Genomic DNA, 18,608 nt, shown 5'->3' on the forward strand with positions numbered 1-18,608 from the left:
GAATGATCTTAGAGAACAAAATAGAGTGAGAGAATAACAGATAGCTTCCCCTTTTCACCACAGTGAAACCATATTCTAGGACTGTACAGGCTTAAAAAGGAAGTGAAATGTAGCATCAGAGTACAAATGCTGGCAATTGGAAGAAGTGGAGGATACTCTTTGTAATACAAAGGAGAAGTGATTACAATAAGTTACATCTCCTAGAGCTGAAACAATGCTAGTCATACACATCATATTCATTTGGAGTGTGCTTTACTCTTTTGAATTTCTTGTCCGCAGACAATGTTACATCTCTTCAAGACACAGATGTCTCCAAGTGAAGAAGTCTGCCTTACATACAATGGGGGGCACTTATGAGAAGACTGAGCTCTTCAAAAAGAATGTTACTATAAAGCTTGAGTTATGCTTGAACAAATGACTTATCAGAGAGCAATAGACTCAAGCAATAATTCCATGAACTGAATGTCCTGTATACATGTATACAATAATTCCATGTACTGAATGTCCTGTATACATGTCAACGGGATGGAGTAAAAATAGCCAGTGAAACCTGCTAAGAGACATATACTTGAAAATAATCTGCTCTTGAAAGGTTATCAGCTACTCAAATGAAAAACAAAGCCCTGCTAATTATTTTAAGAAGCAAAATAAACATGACCCGGAGCTATTATGAAATCTCTCTGAAAAAGTGATTGACCAATGGCTTAGATCCTGATCCCACAGTCCTAATGTATTGAAACGGGGCATGTCCATACTGTAAGAGTTGTGACAAAGAAGTTAAAAATGAAATACAATACACACTGTTGTAGATCGCTGAATTCAATTATTCATGAAACCTATACATGCGCTAAATCTACATTTGAAGCCCTTAGAACGTGGGAAAACATTGTCAGATCATTGTCATAACAGCACCAGGGACACAGCGAACACTCTGGGATAACTCAAAGAGCTTTATTTTTTTAGTTGAAATTTCCATCAGTAAAATTCCTAAAATGAAAGGTTGAACTAGGAAGAGCATATGTGGTATTGTTCTCCAGCACACTGTCAAAAATGTACAAGTCTCCACTTTAGTGGGTTTATGTCAACCCTTTTAATCTGTCTACGACAGAATTATAGAGGGCAAAATGGAAAAAGATCTTGGATATCCAGTCCCAGCCTACTCAATAGGCTGTCGTTTTCTCTGCATTAATCCCTCTCAGATTTTATATATCATATTTCTGGAGCCCTCTAATGATGGTGACAACTATTTTCCTAGGCAGTTTTGGCTACTACCTAATTCTCCTCACTATATTTTCTGCTTCTATCTAACATGAATACTTCCATTTTTAGTTTTCAACCATAATTCATTATTTCATTCCATTACATCACTCCATTACATCACTCTTTGTATCCTCAACCATCAATGGCTAAAATCAATGGGTAAAAAATAAGCAGCCCTGAAGCGTCACACATTCCTTGAAGCAAACACGAACCTTTTCTCAGGTGCAACCCTCCCTCTAGGGTAACATTCAGTTAGTCTGATAGCTCCTGTATCCCCACTGCTTGACTGACACCTTGAACCATCCTTTCTTGCTCTTTGGAAGTCCTTTCAAGTTTATATTTAGTGTCTATCACTCCCCAGGCCTTTCCCCACTCCCTTGCTAGTTGTTATATATCCTCTTTCCCTACTGTTGGAAATGTTTCCATCTTCCTCTATATCTATGTACTTTCATTCCTTTGAGAGCCCCAACTTAATTTCCTCTTGCTGCACTCTCTCCACGTTTAAGTCAAGTGTTCTGCTAACACTATTTCTCCCTTCTTACCTTCCTTCCCAGGGCAAATTCCCTGCTCCATTTCAACACTCGCCTCTTTTCACCTGCTCTGTTCACCTCCTGCTTATTTCCTGAGTTACAAAGTTACTGCCACAGCCTCATTCTCATGTGTAGCCTCAACCACACTAATTAACTCAGTTATATGCAATCCAAAAAGGACCCTCTCCAAACAAAGTATTTTTTATGGACCCTCCCCATCACCTCAGCTGTCTCTTGATTTAATCTCTCTCTGTTCCTGCAGCTGCTAACAAAAGTCATAAACATACTTTACATATAGCAGGGGTTTCAAATAACAAACGGCAAATGAAGTATAATTTCAAGTACTTTTCATAACACTTAATGCGTACTAAGTATAGTGCTTTCATATACAGCAGGCTTTGACACTTCAGAATTAATACTGCGGTATTGTATAAGCTTATGCCAACAGCTCTACTTGTCTTCTATCATGCCGAGCTATTAACAGGATGTCTTTTAAATTACTAGAACTAGCTTGAAAAAAAAAATACAATTTTCATTCCAAATAACATTCTTTATGAGACTTTAGTGTGAAGAAAAAGATGTTTTAAGTTAGGAACTTACTCATAAACAGTTGTCCACCCATTCTCATTACTTTTGGTTGCTAGAAGCCCTGTGTTGCCAGGATATGTCATCAGGGCTAAATTGTAGCCTTGAGCATATACTCTTTTCAGAACACCATTGCTGCTTATTGTTAGCCAGTACACCTGACCTCCAGGCACCACTAGCCACAGAGGCAACCCACTAGCATCTCTGCGAATATGAACTGAATTTCCATTGCTGTTAGTGATTGTGCCAATGTCGCCTTCTCCATTGTATGTGAAATTGTAAATATAGTCCCTTGTTATCAGATTCAGTGTGTGAAGATGGGTCCCATTGGTGGTAAACTGATAGAGTTCCTGGTCTGCTGGGGATGCAATCTCATAAATATTCATGTCACTGAGAAGAGCCTTGTTTCGACTGACTGCACGGATGCGAATATTGCCAAGATCTGCTATGTACAATGTGTCATCAGGAGAGACCGCTAGAGAAGAAGGTGCTTTCAGCTTTGCATCCTTGGCATATCCACCATCACCTGGAAAAGAAATACAATTACTGTAGTAATCCGTAATGTCTGTTTACCCTATCACAATGTGAGGCACCATACTCTGCCTCCAGAATCTTTTATAAGAGTTACTGAACCAATTTTTTTCAACGAATTTAAAACCCATTATCTAAAATGGTGTAATTCTGAATCAGCATCACTGAAGATTAACAATAAGATGCAATTATCTCAGTTACACCAATTTTGCTAAATTCAAAACCCTGCTGCTGGAAAAACTATTACATTGCATGATGCGAAAGCACAAAATTATGTAAGCTGAAGATTCTCTTCTCACTTCTTTCCCACTGTCATGTAGTCAAAGTACAATAATTCTATAAGTAAAATATTCATTCATAAATAAATATCAGTAATTTGGATACAATTACAAGTGGAGATTAGTTTATATCAGGGGGTCTCAAATTTTTTTGCTGGGACCCCCTTTGAAAATATTTCATGCTGTGATGACCCCCCCCCAAAAAAAATTGAGGCCCCCCCAATGCCATGCCACCCTTACTTCTGTGCTGCTGCCGGGGGCGGCACTGCTTTCAGTGTTGGGTACCTGGCCAGTGGCTCTTTGGCCACCCAGCTCTGAAGGGCTCAGGCTGTCAGCCCCGCACATTGCCGACAGCCAGAGCCCCAGCATGAGTGGGGGCTAACAGCTGGTGACCCCTTGTAATAACCTGGTGATCCCCTGAGGGGTTGTGACCCCCAGTTTGAGAACCTCTGATTTATATTAAAACAAATAAACAAACAAAAAAGCCCCAACCCAACTATCAGCATGTAATACATTGTAGTACAGAACAAATGAGAAATATTGACAGAAATCTCATGATAATTTGTATGGCCCAGGTAAATCAAAAGGGCCAAAGTGGGGGATTTTGGTGATCCTCCATTTACCTCCACTAACGTAATCAGATCCCCTTGCACGAGCAGGAGTTTCTGCAAGTGGGTAGGAAGGGGATTCACCTGCCAGGGAAGGGCAGACAACGTTTGCATTGCAGCGTTCTCTTGAGGTTGCCGCTGGGAAGGAGAGTTTTAAGTCGTACTTGTGGCTTCACAAAAACCTCACTGCCCTGGAAATGCGCTGAATTGGCACACCTTTTGGCCACACCCCCTTCCCAGCTAGCACTAGCAACAATCAGGTTGGCATTGCACTGCACATCCCTTCCTCCAGACTTTTCAGCCAGGGCTCACTGCACCCTAAGCAGCACTGGCAGAATCTCCATTCTTGCCCCTTGACTAGTTGAATAAGGTCATAGTGAGCAGAGACTTCTGAGGACTCTCTCATCTATATTTGAACCTGATGTCACTTAGAGGTGCACTTGGTGCTTTCACTACTTCTGCAATGTGCAGTGAACCACTTGGACCACAGTTGTTTAATTTTTTCCCTCTCATCGTATCAGATGTAAACAATGTTTTCTGGTCATTAATGATCCCATGGCACCACGGAGGGGTGTTAATTCCCGTGTCCTGGCCAAATTCCAATCTGTGTAATTACAGCCTGCCCAGCGACAATTCCCCCCTGCAGTATCAGCAATTAGATACGGTAACTCTGTTTTCTTATCTAAAATGTTGTGCTGAATTTCTGTGCACTGTTAAACCAATACCATGTTTCCTGCCAGAGTGTAGCACTCCTGCATTGGAGTGGTGGATGAAGTGATTCCTGTAGAATGTGAAATAAATGACTGCATTCTCCTGTGGGGGTAACCTTCTCTCTCCTAGAGCATTTATGAAGGAGGTAGTCATAATTTGGCTCACAGCACTCTGGTGTGTGAAGGAGGGAACAACCTGCATTGCCAGGAGTGTTGACTAGCATACATTATATGCTGTGCTAGAGGGGTGCTGGCTACACCACTTCAAATGTGCAATCAGAGGCAGCTTCTCCCCTCAACTGTATGGTTCAGGCTTAGAGGAGGCATAAAACAGAGTTTTACATTGTATGAGAAGCCCTTTGGGACACCGGGTGCAAAGGGCTATGCATAATTCAGGTAATTAGCATTAAAAGGTAAGTTCCAAGCCCTGGTGGAGGATGGTGACATCTGAGCATAAGTATGCAAAACTGACATATAAGGTAGGCTGAGAGTTAATTTAGATCTGTGAGTAATGATCTGCTTCAAAACAGGGTAGATAAAGCCCACCCTGAGGCTCCTTCAGTGCCTACTGTGGAAAGATACACATTTCTTCTGCTGCTTAATTAAATTAATTAAAAAAGATTGGCTAAATTGTTACAGAATTCTTCAGCTTCTCAAGAAAAAAGAACCATTTTACAGATTTTTTTCTTGCAGATACTTGACTCAAAGCAAGGCTCTCAACAAAGTAGAGAAGGGAAATGATTAGCCTCCGCTCACCTGAGAAACAGTCACAATTTGGATCAATCTTGCAGTCACAATCTGTCGGGGATCCAGCAATTATGGAGATCTCCCCATTGGTTGTAACCTGTTGTATGCGATTTATCTTTCTTTCATCTGTCTCAGCAATGTACAACGTCCCACTGTGAGATACACTGATTGCTCTAGCTGATTCCAGGGTTGAATGGATTGCCACCTTGCTGACCAAGAAATGATCCATGCCTGGTACCTGGCAGTGAATGGGACGACCCGCAATAATTCGCACACGCCTCGTCTCAGAAATCTGTAGGACAATGTTATTGTCCAATATGTATAATGAGTTGTCTATAGGGTTGACTGCGAGGTCTGTTGGCCACTCTAACCGCACCTGCAAAAAGAAGACTAGATTTGATTAAGTGGCTTCCCTCCCCCACATACCACTTTCCATAGAAGTCTTAGGATGGATGCACAAAAAAACCAAAAACAAATCGGTAACGTTTTCTGCAATATGATCCATGAGTGGCTGATCTTTATCCGTTTTTATTACAACATTCGTTGTGATTAACTCATGTGGCAGTTAACACCCACAAAAGTTGTAATTACTGCTTTTCAAAAAGAGAAACAAGTGACGGATACAACTCTAAAATATTATTAGGGAACATACACCATTTAAATAACTATTGGGGACCCATTTATACATATATGCCTTTAAACTATGCTCTTCACCATGGTATCTGGGCATCCAGTGGCCTTTGGATGTGTTCCATTATATTACGACTTTAATCATTTTTGTCTGGCTGTGGAAAAAGTTTCAGCAAAGCATTTTCAAATGTCTGATCATTTCTAACATAAATGTGGAAGAAATGCTTATTTCTATTGTAACTTAGCATAATCTGAAGTTTAAATGTACTACTTGCACAAGGCCATTTAGGTGGGACCATTATAATACAAACACATTCATGCAAAGAAAAACACATGTAATTCAAGTCATGCAACATGAGTCAGAAAATTTTCCATGTTTGAATGTTATTGTTTCAAGGTAGCAGCGAGCTTTGGCAGAGTGAAAAAATTTTAAGGGACTGTCAGTGTTATATTACTAACTAACTGCCAATCTTAGAAGAAGACCTACAGAGCCGAGGAATAGGACATTTTTTCAATGTTTATTTGCTAGGAGAGGAATGTTAATAAACCTTTCTACCATCACAACTATTAACTAGTTAATTCTTCATAACACAATACAGTATCTAATTAATCATAATGACTTGTAATGATTGTATTTGTTTTATGAATATCATATTTCAGTGATTGTATTTTTTTAATGAATACCATATTTCTATGGTGGATTAAGTAATTCCTATATGCTTATGGGTAGGTTTTGCCCTGTACTATCTGGGAGGGATTGGTAAGGATCAGTGGGAACCTCTTCCTTCAGTGCTGCAACAAAAGCAAGATTTCCAACATAGTGCTCAAACTAGTGTTAGAGACATGACCCCCGTGCATCATGATCCCTGGGAATATGACCTGCCAGCTAGGGGGAATGGCCAGTAGCCTTCCTATTTATCTAGTTCACATGCTGCGGTCTGCTGCGTGTTAGCCGGGGCTGCATTCTGCTTTTCTCAACAGGGCACAGAAGCATGTCCCCTACCATGGCTCTTCCTAGGAATCTTGGCCTGCTTGGCAGGATTTTAGAAGCCTCACTCCTCCTTCCAGTGCTGGCCAGCGGAGGATTTGGACCATCGTTTCTCTACTGAAGGGTCAAACAACAAGAAGGCCATGAAGGTTACAATTACAGCCTGTTTCTGAGTGTCTCAGGATGTTGGTGTTTCTGAGAAAAGAAGGGATTTCATCTGAAGGGAGATTTTCCAGGCTAAATATTTAAAAACATAGTAAGTAAAATCAATCAATAAAACGTAGCATAGTCCATGCAGAAGATTTTGTAGCACCTATTACTTTGTTCTTGTTGCGGCTGCTGTTGCGCTATATTTTTCCACTGTGCTAATTAAAACCTCTATGAATTCAGAGGCTGCAGATGCTAACATAAGAATCAGCATTAAGGAATGACATATGGTGAAGAATATGGTTATCCCAGGATACCTGCCTGCCTGAGGTCTGCTGAGGCACGAGGCTGAAGGCAAAGCCTGTTCAATTACTCAAAATTCAATATTTCCTGAATAAGCTTATTCTAAGAAGTATGTTGCTGGTTTGATAATTGATGTTTTAATAAAGTGAGGGCGATGTGGCTAATATGTCTCACCCTGTGTGGTTATACTGGCTACTCCACAGAATTAGGGAAGCTCACTGAGTGATTAAATTCCTTCTTTCACTCAGTCCATTTTACCAGATAGCATAATAACTGGCATTAAGACTGATGTTGCTGGGTTCAAGATTTCTACTGCTGCAGGTGGCTGAGTCATCCAAATGATGATAAATGGGGTGAAAGAGTTGGAAACAGATTCCAGTTGTAGAGGTGCTGATTTTCTTTTCTTTGTGACTTTCTGCTTTCTACAGAAGGAGGGAGAGCTGGATTTATACAAGGCTTCAGCCTTTGATCTGGTTTGCTCTTTTCAAGTGAAGGATCATTGTGAAGTTGAACAAAACTATGGATGAATAGAACATAATGCCTAAAATAACACTTGAAGGACCTGATAAAATATGCTTTCAGTGTACTCATATTACAGAGATGTTTGACATAATTATAAAAAACAAAGAACACATTAAAAGTAGCAGGAAAGAAACACCATCGGTCGCCTTGGTGTAGAGACAATCTGTGATAAATCATGGCGGTGCTAGATCGCCCGCTGGCCGTACAAATCTCAGGCTGAAACAACTAGTTGCACCATAATTACATTTGTTCGTGTGAGACAAAGGAGAAGCTTCACCATAACATTTGCAAAATCTTGACGTTGGTTTTATTTTGTGAGGGGACACCTTGGGTGAACCACATTGCTTTTGCTCAGTGACTAATCTGAATGCCTCCTACTGTGAGAAAATATCTGCAGCTTTGCAGATATGATTTAGTGGATTCAGGCCAAGCCATCAGCGTCTCGGGTTTTAGGCTAATAAGAGGTTTTTATGTGACTTTATTTTTAATTTAAGTCAAAGGCACCTAATATCTAGGGGGCCAGATCCCCAGCTGAATTGCTGCATTGACTTGAACAGAGGTTCATTGATTTTGATCAGCTGAGGATTTGGCGTATGTAGATGAGTGTTTTTTTGTGTATTAGATACCAAAAGAAATATATGAAATACTAGCTGGGGAGACCTATATAGTTTTGGTTACAAAGAGCCAATCCGTTCTGTTACATTAGTGTAAAACTGAAATATCTGCTGAAGCTAATAGAGTTACTGTAGACTCACAGTGGTGTATCAGAGCAGAATTTGGCCAAATAGGCTAATAAAATCTTCATTTTTCCTAGTGTGATCTGGGGAATTCAGATACATCTGAGCAAATACTGCAGCACGTTTTTTAGATTCAATGATACCTTGAAAATGGACTGGTTATTCTACCTGTTTGTATTCTTTTCCATCAAATCAAATTACCCTTTGGCATGTCTCTGTGACTAAACAGTCAGTTGGTGCTTCATCCAAGCCTAATAAACAAATTACAGAGGACCACTCCAATTCTCATTTGATTTGACTGTGCCACACGGCTATTAAAAATCTATTCAGATAAAAGCCCTTCAGTTAGAGTTAGAGTTTTAGGCATGGTATCATGCTCTTTAATGGGAAGCGGTACTGCATAAACCTGTATAAACTGTTTTTCCACCTTTTATATTTATTGTTCTTACTACTTAATATAAGACAACTGTAAATGGTAGTTTTATTATTTGAAGGGCTGTTGCCTTTCAAACAATGGAACTGAATGAATGTGGCACTGCAGACTATCCTGAAGTAAATATAGGCTGATGGGGTAACAGTTAAGGTCCAATCCTGCATTCTTTACATACCCAAATTGTTGGGTGACAGTCCAGTTCTAGTTCACTGGGGACTAACGACTTTGTGCAATGGAAATGGATGCAAGGTCAAATGAAATCTCCAACAGTGATGCTTTTTGCATATTTATTTTAACATGCAGTTTTCTTGGGATTCTGCGTTTAGATGTCAGCTTGTTGTGTTGCCTCTACTGTTGCTAGGAGAGTTCGAGTCAATGCTTTTGTGGAGAAGTGCAAAATTAACTCCTAGCTGCCTGGCTTTCTAAATATTTTTTATCTCAAATGTCTTAGAAAGGTAATATGGACTTAAATTCCAGATATGTACCTGCAACCTTAATTTCAGCTTCACATTTTTTTGACTGGGATATTAGATAAGGTAGGTAACTCCCACTGAATTCAGTGGTAATTTTCTGAGCATAAGATGTCTCTTCTCTGCTAACTTTAGAGTCTTCTTTGCTTTTAAACTCTTCACTGTGTCTTTTTCTTCAGTTAAGTTGGCTACTGCAAAAGGACAAGTATTAAAACTAAATGAAGAGCTCAAGTTGCTTGCTTAACACATACAATGTAAAGTCAATATTTTGTAGGTGTTTAGCAAGCAAACTGGGTGTTCTTTCTTTAGTTTTAATATTTGTCCTTTTGCAATACGCAACTTTGAAGAAAATAAAACAAAACACCATTGACTCCAATAGGAATTATCAGAGGGTGCCAAAGATTTAAGTGTTAGGGCACAGGATTTCTTAGCACTGAGGTACATTTCATTCATCAGTGATTAAGGCAGACCACATCAAATCCATGGATGCACTGTTTCTTTGTTTTCTAGACATGCCTTGTTGATATATTTTGAGTCAATTTCATGTAGCAGCATGAAATTCCTGCCAAAAAGATGTTTTTCTCATGGCACAGCATGATGGATTACTTCATTTCTATATTGCTCAGCCCTGAGCACTTCCATTTATGTGAAATCAGTTTCTTATTCCATTTTGGATATGCATCTTCAAACTTGATCACAAACTCCTCCATTTTACTTTTGCCACTAATCTAGTTTTTTATCTCCTCCCTATTCAAACAGACCTACAGCTATTGTTTCAACTGAGGCCAAGCCATTTTCACTCAACAGACTGCCCTTTGATATGGTCTGCCTTTCTCTTCTTGTGTTCAGAACCTTTGCCTGTTAAAACCATTTGTCTGATTTCTTTCATGTAAGATTAGATTTCCACGAAGTCCATTATTGGCCAATTGCTGGAGGCAGGACAGCCCTGCTTCCCTGAACTTTCTGCTGGATGCCTTGCTAATTTCCTTCCATTTTCTCAGATATTTTTAATCATTTTCTGACAGTTTGCTCTATCTTCCAGGATCCTTCCTTTTGTTGACATTGACGTTCGTTTCTCTCAGATATCTAGATTTTTTTTAATGGTGCCTGGAGAAAGAATTTAGCTCACTGTCGTCAGACACTTGGATGATTCTTTCTTTTATGGTAAGATTACATCAGACTACTTGACTCATAAGAAGTCTTTGCTTTTGGTACCCCTGCTACTGCAGGATTAGTTGAAGAGTGTTATAGGGAGTGCCTCCTTTCAGCATCCCTTCCAGAACTCTTGGCTTTAGAAGGTTTTGGTACCATAGGTCATGTTGAGTGAGGAACCGAGTCCCTGGAGATCTTGTGCCTCTTACTCAGCACCAGTGACAGTGATCGAGCTCTTGAGCCTGATAAGTCAGGGGGAGCACTTTGGACTGATGCTGATATACCCTGTCCCCACTGTAAACTTGACAGCTCTGAGGGTGGACGGCGTGCCGCCTCCATAAGAGTATATTTAAGCCTGGCTGCTCTGTCCTTTTTAGATGAGGCTTAAATCCTCTGCAAATGTGACATCTGTCACTCACATGGGACTCCCCCAAGATTTAAGATAGCTGGGCTGTGGGTTGCTCACTGGCCTTGGTTTGCTGTTGAGCGACATGATTTAAACCCCATAGATCGAGGCATGGCTCTGGCATTGGTACCGAAAAAATGAACTGGTCATCCTAGAAGCCTAAAAAACCCTACCCATCAAAACCATATATCTAACCAATCTAACTAACTCTGAAACTACTTTATATAAAAACAGGTATCTGTACATGAAATGAGGGAAGAACTTGCAGCAGCAGGGCTGTAATCATTCTGACAACCACCACGGGCGGTCAGAAGGACCTGAGGGAGGGTTGGGGGCAGCCCTGCCCTTTATACCTGCACACAGTGGTACGTGGCAGCAGAGGGTGCTCGTGCTGCCCAGGTAGGTACTGCTGAGGGAAAAAATCTCCGACAATCATGTGCTGGGTGTGCAATTACCTACAGCGGAATGGACATGTGCAACTACTTGAAGAAGAATAAATGGAAATTTTCCCATTTTGCTTTGCACAATCCCCATAGGGCCTTACATGTTGTGCAGGCAGATAGGACTACTGTGAGGTGAGGAAGCCATGATTCTAAGGAGGCTACCTATAAGTTTCTAAATTTATTTCTCTGGTTCCAAGTTTTCTTGGAATCGTGTATTTCCATTTGGACCCCAGGAAGTTATGAGCATGGAGGGCCGGTGTGGTTCCACTACACAAAGTGATGGAAGCTTTTGGGAAGCAGAATTTAGCATGAATTTCATGCTTAGCTACACGCAGGGAATGGTTTGAAACAGGGCAGGGATGGGAAGAGGGTGGAGTGGAAAGATGTACCACTGTATAGATACTCTGATGCCTTCTGCTTTAGAGATGCTCCACTCCTGGAGCATCTGAGAATTGTTGGGGGCGAGGGGTAGGGTAATTAGGGTGGGGAAGAGAGGATATCTAGGAGTAAAGCCACCAAACCTAAAAAATCCCAAAAGCCTGGTAGAGAAAGCATAAATCTTCCTGCTGAACAACTCAGGCCATTGTGAACACATCACTCTTATGCTCTGCTTATAGCAGTGGGTTCCCACTGAATACAGTCAAACTTAAGGTCTCTTCCTTGATAGTCAAAGACTCCCATAGGCTTGGTCCAGGCTACTCAAGAATTTCCCTGTCTCCGTGTAACCACAACCTCTCACGACAGCTACATTCCTCAGTCCGACTCTGCACTGACCCCATCACAGGATAGAGCTTTCAAAGCAAAATCTGGACCACTGGATATGTTGATCATGAGGGGGAAGATTTGGGAGTGCCAGAATTTTCTCAGCAGCTAGCTCAAGACCGTTTAACTCACTCCCACAAGGGATTATAATGAATAATATCACTCCTTTCAAAATAAAATGCAAAGTTCATTACTGTGATATAGTTTTCCCACAAGAATTATATTGTGAAACAAGCAAGCCTAAACAAACAAACAAAAACTCCACCCATGCAAGGAGGAAGAGAGAAGTAGGAAAGAATTAGGTATTTTTTTTGTTTCTTGGTTATGGCAGGATGCCCATATTAAAAATTCCTATAGAATTGACTAAGGATGAAATCAATAGGTTTCTGCAGAAATTACTCTATGACCATGCAGAATTTAATAATAAATATGCTCCTTTTTACAGTTTTAAAAATAATCACCCTATAGTATTCTAGAGCAGGGAAAGAATCCTCTAACAATATATACAGAATGGTTCAAGAAAACCTATAGAAAAGTTTGCATTTTCTATTAAATTTTATAGCACTTTTCCATAAGGGTATAAATAAAACCTAAACAGACCAGGTGACATAAGATGATTCCTAATGCTCAAACCCATTACACTTGGGTCAGGTTCAGAAGATATCCCCAAATGTAGAAATATGATTATCAAGGAAATCAAGGAAAACATAGTTCCTACAAGATTACTAATGCTACATTAAAAAGAGTCAAATCTCCATAAAAAAAGCCTCAAGATTCAATTGATCTAGTAAAACTTGTAGATATTCTGGAAGCTAATTTTTCATAAATATTTACATAATCGATATTTTAACTATATAAAATCAATGTAATTGAAATAGCTGTCATCCAATATTGAAAGCAAATACTGCAGTTTACTCTCTAAATAGTGTGGCAAACAGCCGGCTTCACCCTAGTAGGTCTCACGCTTCTGCCTCTTGTACTGGACCAGGGCATCACCAGTTACCCCCAGGGAGGGGGGTAGGGACCCAGGCCCACCCACTCCTTCAGGTCCCGGCCCTACGAGTAGCAGCTAATTTCCCCCCTTGGTCCTTCTGGCTTCTCAGGCCTTGCTTCCTTGCTGCCTGGGGGAGTATCTCAGTCCTGCCAGGAGCAGGTTTTCCCCTCCTGGGCCCAGTACCTCTCTCAGGACTCCTCTGCTCCTCCACTCAACACTGTACTCCTTTCTGCTCCTCCACTCAACTCTGCACACTTCTTTGCTCACAGCACAGCAGCACAGCACAGCACCTCCTCCAGCTCCTGCACTGTCTGGAGCAGAGGGTTTTTATCAGGCATCTGGCTGGGCCTTAATTGGCCTCAGCTGGTCCCTATTGCCCTCTAATGACTTTGGCTAATCTGCCGGAACAGCGCCCTGAGCATTCTGGGCCTTCCAGACCTCCATTCTACCACTCTCCTACTGCCCTCTGCCCTTGCTATATCACAATAGTCAACAACAGTAATTAGGCTGGTTGGATTATTCAACACAAATAAGAGACTGTACTCCATGTAGAAACACTCATAGGTGACTAATATTCACATTATTAGGGGCTTTTAAGGAAACACACAGGAATCACAACCGCAGCTATTGAGGAGTCCCCTTGTTTTAAATTGATGACAAGACAGAGTTTTTAGTGCTGTGGCATATTTTGGACATCCATTAAAAGGACCAGTTAAAAGGCAAACCTGGAGCAGATGCGGGGCTCATGTGACATAAACAATCTATGACAGTCAGTTTGCCAATTGTGCCAATATCCAGCCTATAATCAGAATAAGATTAAAGACATGCCCAGTTTACTTCATACAAGACCCAGGCACCTCAGGGCCTAGGCTTTCAAAAATGGCAGCCTAAAGTTCAATTCCTAAGCCCATATTTAGACACCTAACTAAGTGGTATGATTTTCTAAATAGCTAAACAGCCAGCAGCTCCCCATGACTTGGAGAATCTTGACTCCAAGGTCGAGGTAGAGTGTAGTGGGTACTAAAGAACTTCAGCTGATTACAAGAGCAGTTAACATTCATCCTCAATATTATTAATTTATTAACAGACTCAACAAAATAAGACCCTAATCTTGCAAAGACTTAACCACATGCAGAACTTTACAAGTTTATGCGTCAAGTTATTGACCACAGTGGGACTAATCACCGCTAGTGAAGTTAAGTATGTGCATTAAGTCTTTGCAGGATTGTGATCTAAACACACGTCTGAGCACTGGAACAATAATTCTAGTGTATTTTCTAGCATGTTCCCCCTTCCCAGTTTTCTTTTCTTCCCCTATTTTTTCAGCTCCTCCTGTTTCTTCCTCACTTTGCCTCCTCTTTCTCCTTCCTCCCATTTCTCCAACCATTTTTCTGTCTTCTCACCTTCCACTTTTCTTTCCTTCCTTACCAGAAAACCTAAAGTTTTTCTTACGTTGCTGAATCAAATGACAAGAGTTATATCTTCCTTCTGCGTGCTAACCTGAAATATGCTGCAACAAGACAGCAGGGCTACTCATATGCGTCACAGGGTTTATAGGATTGGGCCCAACCCTGGTACTCAAAACTTTGGACAGACATTTTATTAAACCTTCCAAGGTGTTTATTATAGGAATGGAAAAAAGTGAGAAGGTTTGGTCTCTTGAAGCCAGTGATATGGATTCATAAATCAAGCACTGAAGGTTTATGAAGAAATCTAACAGCATCTATTCAAAGATTTGTTGGGGTGGAGATTGGGGGAGAGATGTACATACAGATGGAGAACATAACATAGTATCATGACTTTCCTCACTTTTCACTACATGCTGTTCAGTTTCTTATTTTGCTTTGAGGGTTTGATTGAATGGTACTGAATGATGTTCTGCCACTTGTGATTTTCCTGCAATGTGACCTACATTGCTAAACTTCTTAAATTAATTCTCCAAAGTGGCGTATCATTTTGCATACCCTACCTGTCCCAAAAGACTCTATCAGCAGGAGATGAAGGCCCAGTTTGAAAAATCAAAATGTCCTTCAGATGTTTTAGCTAATTTGTTTGTAAATGTGATGGTTATTGTCAGTAGAACATATTGTACGAGATGTTGCTCACTATTGTTCTATTTGCATTTCTCTGTGTCTTGAATTTTATGATGCATTCCTAAAACTTTAACCGCTTAATGAAATTCTATAGTAGGGCTTTGATCAAATTCTTCCTTGACACATCTCTTGCAACCCCACTAACTCTCTCTCTCTTTTGATTCTTAATATAGAAGGAGCTTTTCTCTTTCACAATATTTTGTTCTTACATCTGCTCTCTCACTTGCCATACTGTTGCTGCTCTCTGTGATCTCCATCCTTTATGTGGCTGTTCTCACTCTCTCTCTGTTGACTTCAACTAGGTCGCAAGGGTAACTTAGGGCCGAATTTAATCCTATGTCTAATAAAAAGCACTGCTTTTCAGTAATGAACTGTCTTCAGTCTTAACTCATTTTGCACAAGCTTTGAGATCCAAGAACTATGAAGACAACAAGGGAAACAATACTCTGTAAATTTCCCTCTTGCTGACAAGCTACAAAGTCCTGCGCTTTGGAACTTGTTAATATTACAGTATTGTTTTGACAAGATCTACAGAGCTTCACATTCCCCTTGGCACTTAAAGCAATTTGCAGGCCAGAAGTATTGCTGAACTATTTTTAAAAAACACCATTACTTCATTGATCAGCTACCCTGTTGTTATGTTTTCAATTAAGTAACTAGGTCTAACCTTTATTTAATTGGCTTTCAAATGCAGCTCTTCAGTTGGAACCTATTTAAAAATTCACTGTGCTGATTATAAAATAAAAGTCTAATTATCCTCTGCACTCACTCTGGCTTTACACCACTGATTTCAGTGAAGTTACTCCTGATTTATACCATGAGAGAGGAGAATCTGATACCCAAGAGTGAAATCTTTTCCCCATTGAAATCTATGGCAAAACGTCTCCACTGACTTCAATGGAGCCAGGATTTCAACCCAAATATATGATGGAGCTCTGCAAAGAGCAAAATGCCAGCTCTGGTGACTGCTGTGCTCAGAAGTTGAAGATTCTCGGTTTGGAACTCTAGGATTGTGCCAATCCATATAGCGTCTCTCACCCTGTCATTGCAGTGCTTCCGAAAGCCAAACTGGCCGATGCTAGGCAACTTGAAAAGCTTGGATTAGAGACAATAAAGACAGCTCCCAGAAAAAAGCTTTACATTTTTAAATTACCTTAAAAAAAATGAAAGAAGCTACATCCCTGGATGACCTTTGTCTAAATATATACAGGTTGTGCTGATTTAACAATATCCCCAAACCCACTGGCAAGAATCCAGGTCATTTATGAGACAGCATGCACCAGTATATCAGGCCTTCTAATCTTTAAAACAAAAAATCCAATATATTTATTATACCTCCATCAAAACTCACCCTTTTATTTCTTTGCCAATGTTTCTTACTGCTGTTCTGCCACCTAAGCTTTGTTAATATTCCCATCCCATTCAGGTCTTCTGGAGATAGAGGTTCATCTGGCAAGTATTTTCAAAGAGCCAAAACCTTGCCCTTGTGCACAGCCCAAATAACAACGATGTCTGCAAGGGAGATTCACAGAGGCCAGCACGGGAATGAGTCCTCCCAGCTCCACTGCCTCCAGAATATTCCAATTAGCTGTGATGAGCCCCCTTGACAATGTGCAGTATGGGTTGAAATTCTGAAATTCTCTCCTGTGCAGAGGGCAGTACAAGGCCTATTGGTCACTAACGTGTCCCTTAAGCCCCCAAAATAAAACTTAAGTGGGACTTGCGCAGTGCCCAGGCCTCCTGCTGACCCTTTGCACAGGGGTGACTTTAATTCTATGATGCACCCCTTTATGGGGTCAGAATATCCTGCTCCCCATCTGTGCACCAATTCTACTGCGGTCAGGGTCCTCACCCTGCATGTGGGGAGACAAGCAGGTTTAAAGCAAACTTTGTTGTATGTTGTGTCCTCATAAGACTATCTGAAAGTTTGGTTTCATATAATGTCTATACGCTGTATTAATTACGGGCTTTTTTTCTGGGTTTGGTAAATACAGTGTCAGGCATCAGACAGGTCGAGTTATCCAATTACCTGGGAGTAGTTTGGCAGTATTTGCAAGTATCCCAGAGACTCAAACATACTTACTCTTTATTTATAATTTCTGCCCAAAATTTCATCTTAACAGAAGAAAAAAGTCTGACAGTCATCAGTATGTGTAGGATTTCACCAATCTGGCAAAGGAATACTCAAAAATCTATGGCAATGTAATTCATTGCTGTGGATCCAAGGCCCCTGACACAAATAACTCATCAACTAGCTTCCATCATACTGAAACACTTTTTAACTGAGGTGCAATCAAAGGTTACTTGTGCTTAAGGAATGAAAAGTAAAGTAATGAGCTAATTGAGATTTCATTCAGACAGTTCAAGAACTACACAGGATGGAAGTTAAATTACAAAGAATCAATCACTCTTTCTACCTACACAAAGAGAGGGGACTTTGCACCTGGGAACCTCACTCCTTGGAATCTCATCTCCCCAGGTCCTTTCAAGATACCCAGCTGTGCCTCCCCAGGGTGGAGCACTGGGTGGAGAAGGCCCTGTAGGCAGAGCATAGGACTACCGGTTGCCCGCATTGACCCCTACCAATCTGCCAGATTTACATGTGGAAATCTGGTGAGGAGTTAATGCAGTTTGAAGCTACATTAAATCACAGAATCTGTTCTGAAGGGGATACTGGGCAGGCCCAGGCTCGTACAGACAAGAACATCATAGATTTTTCTAAACTATGCCATTAGGAATGGGGGAGAAGGGCAGTGACACCTCAAAAAGGGGCAGCTGTCTATGCCCGGGATCCATTCCCCAAAGATCCACAGGATATCCAAGTTGGGAGTTGTCTTCCTTGGCCAGCCAAAGGTGGCGTGGATGGGACTGGGGAGGTGGGTATCTAGGGGTGTAGATGGGTGGATGCTGGGGTACTGTCTGGTGGAGAGCGGGCTAGGGCTGCATGTGGTAGAGGGGGTGCTGGGTGCTAGCTGAGTCTGCCTGGTTGGCTCTCTCGGTGGCATGGGGGAGGGCGAGAGTAAGGCTGGATCCCTCTCCCACTTCTTTCCCTGCTAGCCACCTGCCTCTTCCAGCCCTGGTTCCTTCCCTTTTCAGACCCAGGAAAAGGAGCAAGATGAGAGGCAGAGGAAAACAAGCAACAGCCCTTTAGTGGCTTAGAGGAGCAACTACAGCCTCTGCTTGCAGACCAGCGGGATGAATGAGACTCCAGATGGGCTATAGCAGTGATTCTCAACCTGTTTACCATTGTGGGCCGCATATGCAGCTCTCTATGTGTTA

At 41.1% G+C, this 18,608-nt stretch overlaps 1 protein-coding gene across 3 annotated transcripts in view; it reads right to left on the reverse strand.

The window, feature by feature from the left end:
- Window positions 1–18,608, reverse strand: part of TENM1 (teneurin transmembrane protein 1) — a 428,532-nt gene that overhangs the window by 27,439 nt on the left and 382,485 nt on the right. For all 3 annotated transcript variants that reach the window (XM_067548198.1, XM_067548197.1, XM_067548199.1), the window contains 2 exons: window positions 5,259–5,625; window positions 2,391–2,901 (listed from right to left, as the gene is read on the reverse strand). In XM_067548198.1, coding sequence (XP_067404299.1) covers window positions 2,391–2,901; window positions 5,259–5,625 — 878 coding nt within the window. The remainder of the gene's footprint in view (window positions 1–2,390; window positions 2,902–5,258; window positions 5,626–18,608) is intronic.

Source organism: Emydura macquarii, unplaced genomic scaffold, assembly GCF_026122565.2.
Source record: "Emydura macquarii macquarii isolate MOO-44397 ecotype Brisbane River unplaced genomic scaffold, CSIRO-AGI_Emac_v2 contig_1253, whole genome shotgun sequence".
In the NCBI taxonomy this organism is placed as follows: domain Eukaryota; kingdom Metazoa; phylum Chordata; order Testudines; family Chelidae; genus Emydura; species Emydura macquarii.